The 10,900-nt window shown below is 51.1% G+C and overlaps 1 protein-coding gene across 5 annotated transcripts in view; it reads right to left on the bottom strand.

Moving 5' to 3' along the window:
• The window catches only part of ASXL2 (ASXL transcriptional regulator 2), a 127,106-nt gene that overhangs the window by 12,282 nt on the left and 103,924 nt on the right, over window positions 1-10,900 (bottom strand). For all 5 annotated transcript variants that reach the window (XM_064448401.1, XM_064448402.1, XM_064448403.1 and 2 more), the window contains 3 exons: window positions 7,836-7,932; window positions 3,161-3,266; window positions 696-1,413 (listed from right to left, as the gene is read on the bottom strand). In XM_064448401.1, coding sequence (XP_064304471.1) covers window positions 696-1,413; window positions 3,161-3,266; window positions 7,836-7,932 — 921 coding nt within the window. The remainder of the gene's footprint in view (window positions 1-695; window positions 1,414-3,160; window positions 3,267-7,835; window positions 7,933-10,900) is intronic.

Here is a 10,900-nt window from a genome sequence, read left to right as displayed (position 1 = left end):
TGGTGCGTCCTCTCCACCTGCCCTACCCCCGTGGGGATGCACCCTGCTTCCTCTCCTGGGCACGTTCTCGCTAAGACCCAGCAGCCAAAGGGCGTTTGGAGTTGAGATGCTCCCTGGAATAGCCTTTCCCTGCTACCTAGTCTGGCACTGCACCGCATTCAGCGGGTACGAACGAGAGCTGCAGTACTTCTACACGGGTTTTTTTTTAACACAGGTAAATAATTTAGCTTCTAGATGTGATATAACAGAGGAAGCAGCTGGTAGCATTCTTTCTGGAGCTGTTACTGTACTGCTGGGGATACTCTCACAAAGTTCTGTGCGCTCCTGGGCTACAAACTTGCTCTGTTGTTAGAGTCCCACAGTTCCTCCGCAGCTCTCCCCACCATGAACTACAGCACTCCCTGGTACACCCGGGCTTGGGCTTCCACACAAGTGTTTGAGCCCATGAGACCTTTTAACAGACGCATGCGTACAAGAGAGACCTAACTGGAGTTACCTTGATTGGCCAGCCAGCAGGTCCTCTCTAGCAAACAGCTGAGCTTTTACCGTTTTGGATCAAATATTTCCACGGCTATAAGGAGGAGGCAACACGATTTACATGCACAACTAGAACTGACAAAGCGTTTCTGTGAGAGCCACCAGCTGCACTGACCCGTGTAAGGCCACGCTGCGGATCTGCCTCCGTTTCTCTTTACCTTGAGTGGGGGTACCCGCGGCACCGGGGTCCCCGCGGCGGGAAAGGACTGCGGCTGGGCCCGAAATGCCTGGTGGTGCTGACAGTTCTCCACCATCCGTGGCTTTTTCTCAGGAGTGGTTAGAGCTTCCTCGCGACTCTCCAACTTCCTCTTAGGGGCTTCCACGCTGATTTCCATTTCCTCATTTACAGGAGGCTTCTTTCCTGGTGCCTCTGGAGTCGTCGCTGGACTCTTCACGTTTGCTACCACTTCCCCTGCCTCGGGGCTCTTTGGTTTACTCGGGGCCGAAACTGAGGTACTGACAGTCTCTTTCACTAGCGCCTCCTTTGATGCGGCGTGCTTTCTCTCGTCTTCTGGCTTTTGACTAACAGCAGTTTGTGGTTTCTCGTGAACAGATTCTCCTTGGACTCTCTCTTTCACAGGGGGAGAACGGTCACTAGGTTTCTCTGCGCACCCACCCGGGGAAACCAAGGCCTCTGCAGGGTTGGCTGGTCTCGGCTGCACATCCTCTCTTCTCTCTTCTCCCCCTTTTTTCATCGCTGGTGCTTCCTGGACTGCTTGTGCTTTAGGCTCTAACGGAGGAGTAATCTCCTCTTTGAGTGGTGCCAGAGCCACCGGCGTGCATTTTGGCTGTTCGGCTGCTGGATTTTCAGTCTCCGTCTCGGCAGGGCTGGTGTTCGCTGTCAGTCTCTTGGACTCTTCAGGACTTAGTCCAGAGCTATCAATAAAACAAAAATTTTTATGTTGTAAAGCATTTATGCAAAAACATACCATCCTTATGAAAACAGAAGATTCTTTACACACCGCACCCTAAATAAGTCTCTCTCACACGTCTAATTCTATGCCGCGATCTTTGAAAACCTCCCGTACCGTTAATACTTCCACATGAAACAGAACTTAAAGTTTAAAACCAGCTAAATGAAATCCACGGAACACAGGTTAGATCTAGTCCTCTAGCTGGATGCTAATTTTCTAGGCTGCAAATCAAATTAATTTGGCCAACAGTAAATATTCCCTTCATTGGCCACGGCAGGCATCCCTCTGCGGCCTGAACCACCCCCGCAGGCTCCATCCGACTTCAGCTCAAACGGTGACGCATGCGGGAAGGCACCCTGAAGCGCCCCACCATTTTTTGCGGAGGCACAGCCAGTGCGAGCACCACTGCCCCAGCCCGAGCTGAGAACTGACGCCGCTGCCCTCCTCCGTCAGCAGAGAGCCGGGGCTATTTCCCTGTGTTATTCATCCATCTTTATTTGTGAAAGAAATGAACGAGCTGGGAATCTAATTCCCAGCGGGACGTCTGATCTAGGATTGGCTTCACCCATCCCTCGTAACGAAATACCAAATTTGGGATTTTTGCCCATACACATACCCACAGAGTCTGCTGAAGCCAGCCTGAGGACTCTACGGGATTGATTTCTGCCAGCCAAGTTCTTAGGAGCTAGAGGGAACTCAAGTCCTGCTGTTGTGTATGTCCTGCTGCCCCCCTAAAGCTTCAGGAATACGGCTGCCGCCTCTTCTCCTCCAGCGCAGAGCTCTATGCGCGTTTACATCCTGGATTTCAGCGCTGGGAGGATGGGGTGCGTTACCTGAGCAAAGCTCTCTGCCGGCACCACTAGGTCACCTGCATCCCCAGCCCGGCCTATCCCTTTGCAGGGTACTGCAGCCCGCTGTAGGCCTGTGCCCACACCCTGGCCCCCTCCTCACCCCTGAAACCCCAACCTGTCAGACCCTGGAATGATAAAAATAGAGTTTGCAATAAGCCAAGTGCTCTAGAGGGGTAAAACACCAGAGACAAATGGGAGGGACTGGCTGATGGTGCGAGGACAAGCATAAAGGCTGACTGTCAGGATGCAGGATAACAAATTCCTTATTAGTTATTTCTATGCATCTGTTCCTTTCCAAGTTTCTTAGTACAGTCATTTGCACAGAAACCTGACATCCTCTCCAGAGCCCAAAAGGACGGGAAAATCTTGAAGCAAAAAGAAACCCAGAGCAAAAGACTTGCAGACTCGGGAGTTTTACCAAACACGTGTCTGAGCAGACATGGGGGGAAACACAAGATTTCACGTCGCAGGTGGCTACTGCAAGGCAGAGTTCGCTGCAGCGCCACGTACCCGCGGCTCTCCGAATCCTGACACTAGAAGAACCCTAAGAGAGGAACGTCTCAAAGTATCGTAGCAAGCAGTGGGAACAGTTAAGATGTGAAGTCTAAAGGAGATCCCCGCCTAAGGAAAACAGCACTGCACTGGTCAAAGCGTCAGAAATGACGAGAGCAAACGCTCTGGCCCCGGTCACTCAGGCATCGCCTCAGCTCGGCGCAGTGAGGTGGAGCCAGCGGCCTTCTCCAGGCAGCAGGACTAATGAAAAGCCCCGTTTATCGACGGACAGCGCGCTACAAACGCAGCAGCAGGTACACCTGGGCAGGCGATGTGGGATTAAAAACAGACAGTTGAATGTCTTACCTCTGGCCATAGTAGCTCTCAAAAAAATGTTCCTTCCACAGCTCGACCTTCTTTTCCTTTTCTATTTCTTGACGTATTCTCAGCTGCATTTCTGGGGTAAACTCACCTGCAAAACACGATAAAGGGTATCGTCAAAAAGAGCTACGGAGAGACTGACTCAGCATAACCACAGGAGCCTTCACGCTTGCAGGCGAGCGCGCTATCGCACACGAGCCCCCTTCGCGGCTGGCGACACTGCAGCCGTGCCTGCGGCACCGCAGCCTTTCTCTCGAGCTGCAACGTGCTTCCCTGCTGCCGGTGCCTTGCAGGGGAGGGCAACAGCTCTATGCCTGACAGTCCCAGCTCCTTTCCCTGTCCGCGTCCACCCTGGCTGCCGATAGGAAACGAAATCTATACAGGAGCGTACGTTGTACGTATGCTGGCACTGCGTAACTGCTATTTTTTGAAGGACCTGAAGACATTGCCTATGCAGATGGCAAAGCAATATGGCACCTTGAAACGACAGCCGCGGGTGGCTGCGGTGAAATACGCACGCGAGAACATCAGAGGCTTCTTGCCCAGCACAAATGACAGAAAATATTCCTGGCAGCAGATGCTGCTCTGTCAGAGGCAGGTGGGAAACAACAGAAACCCCCCTTGCACAGATCTGAAGCGCACATTTCGCATGCACACGTACTGTGGTTTGTAAGAACTGCTTCCCAATGTTGGGTCTGAACCCTCCCGACGCGGCTTTGAACGACAAAGGCTTGTCAGACCATATGTTCATGTTTTAGGAGTTCATCATTAGGCAACAAGACAGCTTGGGGTTCTGTGCTCTGACGACAGGTACATGACCCTCAGCCCTCATTCATTCTCCAGGTTTATTCTAGTTCGTGCAGCATTTTGTTTGTGCTCTTTAGCACCAGAGCAAACAGTCACTAGAATCGGACCTTTTCCAACGCTGCAGTTACCAAGGAGAGGAGGTTCCTTAAAGAGATGAGCAGAAATTGGGTACTTCCATCACTGCACAGTTTGTTTCTCAACAATTCTCTCCCCTCAAATAAGGGGATCGTAACAAATTCTTGCCGAGTTTGCTCTCCGTGCAGATATCAAAGTTTGTCCAAAGGAAACTATGAGTGCGTCCCTTTTTAGCCCACTGTTACTTGTCAGTACTAAACGGCAACAGTCAGCTTTTTGTTGCAGCGAGTACAGAGAGCCCAAACCATCTCTGGTGCTTCAACTTTCTTCTCTATTTTTGTATAAACTTTGTCAGGTAAATAACAACAGAAAGTCTGCTGCATCGAAAACACCTGAATGCCTGCCTTTACTTAAGAGTCATTTAGCAACAAGGTATAAATTCTGACTTCTCCAAGGCCTTTGATACAGTCCCCCAGAGCCTCCTCCTGGAGAAATTAATGCGTTATGGCCTAGACAAGGGGTCTGTGCAGTGCGTGGGGAACTGGCTGACAGGCCGCACCCACAGGGTGGTGGTAAACAGCTCCTTTTCCAAGTGGCACCCTGTCACTAGTGGGGTCCCCCAGGGATCAATATTGGGCCCAATGTTATTCAACATCTTCGTAAGTGATCTGCATAACGGGATCAAGTGTAGCCTGATGAAGTTTCCAGATGACACCAAGTTGAGTGGGGAAGCAGACACTCCAGAAGGGAGAGCTGCTCTGCAGGGAGATCTGGATAGGCTGGAGGAGTGGGCCAGCAAGAACCTTAGGAAGTTCAACAAGGACAAGTGTAAGGTCTTGCACCTGGGAAAACATAATCTGGGAGTGCAGCACAGACTGGGATCCCCCTGGCTGGAGAGCAGCTCTGTCAAAAGGGACCTGGCGGTCCCAGTGGGCAGGAAGCTCAACATGACCGAATGGTGGCTGCTGTGGCCAAGAAGGCCAACAGGATGCTGGGTTGCATCAAAAAGGGCATCACCAGCAGAGAGAAAGAAGTCATCACCCCGCTCTACTCAGCGCTGGCCAGGCCACACCTGGAGTGCTGTGTGCAGTTCTGGTCCCCGCTGTACAAAAAGGATGTGGCCAGGCTGGAAGGGGCCCAGAGAAGGGCCACCAAGATGATCAAAGGACTGGGAAGCTGCCATACGAGGGTAGGCTGGGAGAGCTGGGTTTGTGCAGCCTTGAGAAAAGGAGGCTCAGAGGGGATCTCATCACTGTGTACTGGTACTTAGGGGGCAGCTACAAAGAAGATGGAGACTCCCTTTTTACACAGAGTCCCACGTAGAGGACAAGGGGGGATGGACACAAGTTGCCCTTGGGGAGATTCCAATTGGACACGAGAGGGAAATTTTTCACAGTGAGGACAGTCACCACTGGAATAATCTCCCCAGGGAAGGGGTTGGCTCGGCCACGTTGGGACACCTTTAAGAGTCGTCTGGACAGGGTGCTGGGCCATCGTGTCTAGGCTGTGCTCTTCCTAGAGAGGTTGGACTAGATGGTCCCTGAGGTCCCTTTGCACCTGGGATTCTGGAATTCAGTGATTCTGTGAAATTAACTGAATTTTTGGATTTCCATTGCTGTGGTTATGCCACCTTGGCCTCCCAGCTGGGAGATTTCATCAGTCTGCATCAGCCTAGGCCGGCACTGAGCGCAAGGCGCGGTGAAAACCTATGCAGTCGCTTGCAGTCAAGTGGAAGTAATTTACTTGTGAGCATCTACCTGAAGGCTGATGGGGACCCCGGCAGGTCTCCAGTGCGACGCCCAGCTCCAAGCAGGGGCAGCCTGGCCTCCAGCACTCACCCAGGGCTCTGGCCAGCCGGGTCTCGCAAACCTCCAAGGATGAGGTGGCACCACATCCCTGGGCCCCTGCTCCATTGCAGACTGTCCTCATGGGGAGAAAAGCTTCTCAAAGTATCCCATCTGTCTCATGCCTGTTTTCTCCCTTCCTGCCTTGTGCCACTGTGACAAGCCTGGCTCCATCCTCCTGATGCCTCCCTGGGCGTACAAGGGGGCTGCCCTCAGGGCCCCCCTCCCCAGCCTGTATCGCTTCTGGGGTGGGATCGGCCTGTCTCTGGCCTGCCTCGGTCCTGCTGGACAGCAGCCCTGCCCTCGGTGTAACAACTGGTCCCCCAGTTTCGTGTCCTCCACAAGCTCCCCCAGGGTCTCTGATCAAAAAGGCAAACAGGACAGTTGCGGAGAGCCCCCTGCAGCACCCGTTTGGCGCCAGCCTCCAGCCACGAACTGTGACTCCAGGCTTGACCGTCTAAGCAGCTCGTCGCCCATCTGGTTGTCCACCTGTCGAGACCCAGCCTCCCACTCGGGCACAAGAGCACTGTGGGAGAGGCTTATCAAAAGCTTTGCTTAGGCTGAGGTAACTGATGCACACTGCTTATCCCTTGTTCACAAATTCAGTAATTTTTAATGCAGCCAAGCTCTTCAGGTACAATTTACCCTCGGTAAAACCACACTGACTGTTTCTAATCACCTTCTTCTTCAGGTGCCCAGAGGTGTGCTCCAGGAGGGCTTGCTCCATGATGTCCCCAGCGACGACACTGAGGCCAACCAGGCACGTTAAATACCATTGTGGGTGACCCCAAACAGCACTGTAGGCATCGTCAGTACCCTGAGGAGCAGCTGAAGAAAGCCTACGAACTGCTCCGCCCACGGGGGCATCGTGCTTTATCACCTGAGCAGGGGTACGGTGCTCAGTGAGGATGCCAGCGGAGATCGGCAGGCTTCACCCTCGTCGCTGCAAGCTTTATCACTGCAGCGGGTTCTGCGGCAGTTTTCCTCTGGTGAGAGTCTTTGTGTACAGGTAGCTGCACCCGCTGGACGTGAGGGCATGAATGAACAGAAGGTCTTCTAAGAAACATTAAAGGGAAAGCACTAATGATGGTGGCTAAAACCGGGGGTGGTTTTAACAATTGAAGGGATTGGACAGCTGAGTTCTACACCTTCCTGCTTACTGGCACAGATACGCCTGTTATTCATATGGAATTGGATACATTTTCTATCGAAAAGCCTCATAAAAGTCAATCATCCAGGCATGAGTAAATGATATTCCCATCTTCTTAAAGTGAGCCATGACTGCGGCTATACCCTTCACGAAAGCTCCGTGGCAGGCTGCGTGGTTCAATTCTGCCGAGCAACGAGCGAGCGCACTTCTGGCGACATGACCTCATCAAATCACGGAACTAAGCACCTCTAAGCTCAAGGTGTCGATGACTGCTGAAGGTGCCAGAGCCCTCTAGATTAGTAAATGGCTGACTTTATGTTATATAAAAGGTTGTGGCTCAAAGGCCTGACCACACCGACCGTGGCCAGACAACTTCGCTGATGGCACCAAAGTGCATTACCATGGGAATATAATTTACCTTCTCTGCTCAGCGTGGCTGTGGCCTATATTCAGCTACCACAACTTGAGAATTACAGAGCTCTACTGCCATTGCAACGAGATTTTAAACACAGTTCTCCTTCTTTTCTTATCTTTTCCAGAGACTTGCTCGTTTTTCCACATGTGAAGTTCAAAAGCGAACTCACTGCAGCCCCGCCGTGACCTTGAGGCTACATAGCCCTAGGCTTGCACTTGCTCTCGCGGGCTGTCCTGACTACAGCTGTCTCCACCCAGGAAGTCACTCCAGTGCTTCAACTTCTCCATAAAATATCTTTTCTCTATCCCCAGCGCATTCACTAGCTGAAAGCCGCCCAGAGTTTTGCTCCGTTGTCTGGGGAAGTTTTACCTTCTGACAACCTCTCCTTCCAGCCTTGGGCAGCCGAAGTGAAGAACTCGTTGTTGAGCGCAGAGCCACTGAGCTTCATCAAGCCATCTGCCCCAACCTGCAACACAGGACAAAGCAAACAGCATTAACTAGCCGGAGAGACAAATGTCACATGTTGTCACATGGGGTCTGAAAACAGAGCAAGAGTCCCTGAAAAAGTCTCTCTGGAATTCACCTTCCACTCACTCACAAGAAAATAAACAGCCTTCTTAAGGCTGCGCCTAGCCAAGCCTGGGATCTAGGAGTGGTATATTTTCCTCATTTATATGTGGTATATTTTCCTCATCCTTGCTTCAGCCCAATCCTCTGTAGTCCTGCTGCTGCACAAACACACAGGAGCAGCAGATGGTGCAGGTGGCGAGGAGGAGGGCAAGGAAACAAACAGCGTAGCCTCTGAAAAGCTTCTGCAGATGCCTTTTGCCCTGCAAAATGGAGGCAAGATATCGCCTGACCTACCGTCCAAAGCAACAGCTTGGTCTTCTGCAAAGATAAGAAAGTGCACAAAGGAAAAGCGAGGACATAAAAGGTATCACATAAAAGTAACTTTGAAATGTGCGTAATGGTAATGATGGATGCTTCAGGAAAGAGGGATAAATGAAGCTCAAAACCCATTCCGCCTTTGAAATATGGTTAACCAAATCGGGCAGTCATGCTAATGAGTGGGATCTAAATGAGAAAGCACAGGGCTAAGGCTGGAACACACCACAGTGGGGAATTAAAACCAGGGTAATAAAACATCTACGAGGCTTGCTTTTGCTCTTTATCCCGCCGAAGTAAACGTGGAATTTCTCTACCAGGAACACAAAAACACCTGTATCATTCGGTGAGTTGCAAGAACTTGCAGCGGGCAAAACTGACGTGCTTCCATTTCTTGCATGAGTAATAAACCAGAAATCCACGCAAAATCCAAGCGTCCAAACGGAGGATACATCGCTGATGCCGGGAGATCCGTGCAGCAGCCCTTCAACGAGCAGGGTTTGATAAAGGGAAATGCTGCTGTTCCTGTGGCAGCATTTGCGACGCAGGTAATTAAAATGATGGAAGCAACCTGACAGAAGGCTTTGGGGGTGAGATTTAGTTAGCTTGAAGTTAGGAGCAGCCTTTACAGTGATGACAAAAGCAGAGGTTTATTTGCGAGTCCAAATCTCTGCTGACTGACTACGGGGAGCAGGGTTCACAAGCATCCCCCGCTGCACCGACGGCACTGCCGGCTCCCTGTGCTGTAGGACGGGCAGCTACGCAGGGCCGACGGGGCCGTGCCTCGAAGTGCCACTTTCTCTTCTACAGAAGCACCGGCTGCAACAGCTCGGACTGAGACACTGCCACACAGAACACACAGAAACGTGACCTTTCACAACTGGCGTGCCCAACGCCGCCACCTCTTCTCCTCTTTTCTACAGCAAAGCCTGGCATTTCTTAAAGCACGCATCACCACTCGACGTGGTGGGCTGCTCTAGGAGACTTACCACAGTGAAGTGCAGAACTTGGCCTCTCAGCGGCCAAGTGATGTTATTTAGTTAGTCAAAACTTGTTCTCAGTCAAATTCTCATTCAATTTAAGGACAATTAAACTTAAAAACTGGGACAGAAATGTCTTACCATCTGCTCTGAGGTTCTTGCCAGTAAACTCCAGCTGCAAACTCCATCACATCATATTCTGACACATACCTAATTATTACAAAGGCCACAGGACTTATAAAACAATTCTTTCAAATATTTATTGGATCAGCCTTGGACTAACGTGTCCCCGATGAATGCTGATTGAAGATGAGAATTTATGAGACAACACAGAGCGTTAGAAGCCCTCCTAACTCCAAACGACCCCCTGTAAGGCAGGCCACAGCGCAGGTGCCAGATCCGCAGGCGTTATTAACGTTCTGTGAGAACCAAATGAGCAGCACAGCTGTGAAGATGGATGTAACTTCACTAAACACGGATGGAACTGGCCGAGATGCGGACTCCTGGGGGGTGACCAAGGTGTGCAAACACAGGTGTCCAGTGCTGCTCTGGCCACCCAGAAGAGTACCCTCAAGGGGCTGGCAGACCTGAGACAGGACACAGAGGAGATGTCCCTCTGGAGTGGCGCCCTGAGGCCAGCTTTGGTATCCAAAGAACATTTAAAATGGCTCGAGGCACATACGTTAAGGCATCTGAATGAACAGCCCTACAGCTGAAGGGGAAGCATAGCGCAGAATCCCACTTTGCCCTGAAGCTCCCAGCCAGCAGGGTAGGAATGCTGAAGACAAACATGAGACAGAAGGTAAAAGGAAGGAAGCCTCCATGTTCTGTCTACAACTTTTCTGCCTTTGAGCATGAACAGACCGAACTTCACTTCCTCAACTCATTGTGTTTTTCCTCCTTTTACATACAAGTGCAACATTTGTTCTTTTCTGGTCTCTCGGTATCACCTCTGCCTTCCGCAAGTTGCTGCAGAAAACTGCTATAATGCTGAGATCACTTCAGGCGGTTCTTTCACGTACCCCTTTGGATGAAATCTGTCAGATCCAGCTGAGATAAGATAACTATCTTATCAAAAGATTCTCTGAGCTGCTCTTTCAATCCCAAAGGCTGAGTTCTGACCCCCGTCACTCACGTTAATTGTTCCAGTTATCACCAACTGTTCAGTGCTCAGTGAAAACCTTCACCTTTCTCCTGCGCCACTCCCAGAGCAAATAAACCCGTTCCTTCCCACCGAGTACTTTCCTGCTTCTCCAAATTCCTCTCTTCACGCATAAAGAGATCTTAGACAGACGAGCCACTAAAATAAACTGCCTTCACAGCCAACTCGTGCTGCAGGCTTGGCACCGTTAGCCGATGCGTGTTTCGGGTCAGGACACGAGCTCTGGAGCAGGTCAGGTCCACTCTGCAATCTGGACAGTGTGAATATGCGACCGAAAACTCATTCGGTTTTCACTTCACCGCATTCAGAATTTGACAGCGGTGACACAAGGTCATCAGAAGCCGAAGAGGCTGGAACTAGTTTATGGCAGGATCTCCTTCGGTGCTCTGTCTAAAAGGCTGCGGGGT

This window comes from Phalacrocorax carbo, chromosome 3 (genome assembly GCF_963921805.1).
Source record: "Phalacrocorax carbo chromosome 3, bPhaCar2.1, whole genome shotgun sequence".
Classification (NCBI taxonomy): domain Eukaryota; kingdom Metazoa; phylum Chordata; class Aves; order Suliformes; family Phalacrocoracidae; genus Phalacrocorax; species Phalacrocorax carbo.
Note: the sequence above shows the minus strand (reverse complement) of the source record. Positions and strands in the feature narration are given on the sequence as shown.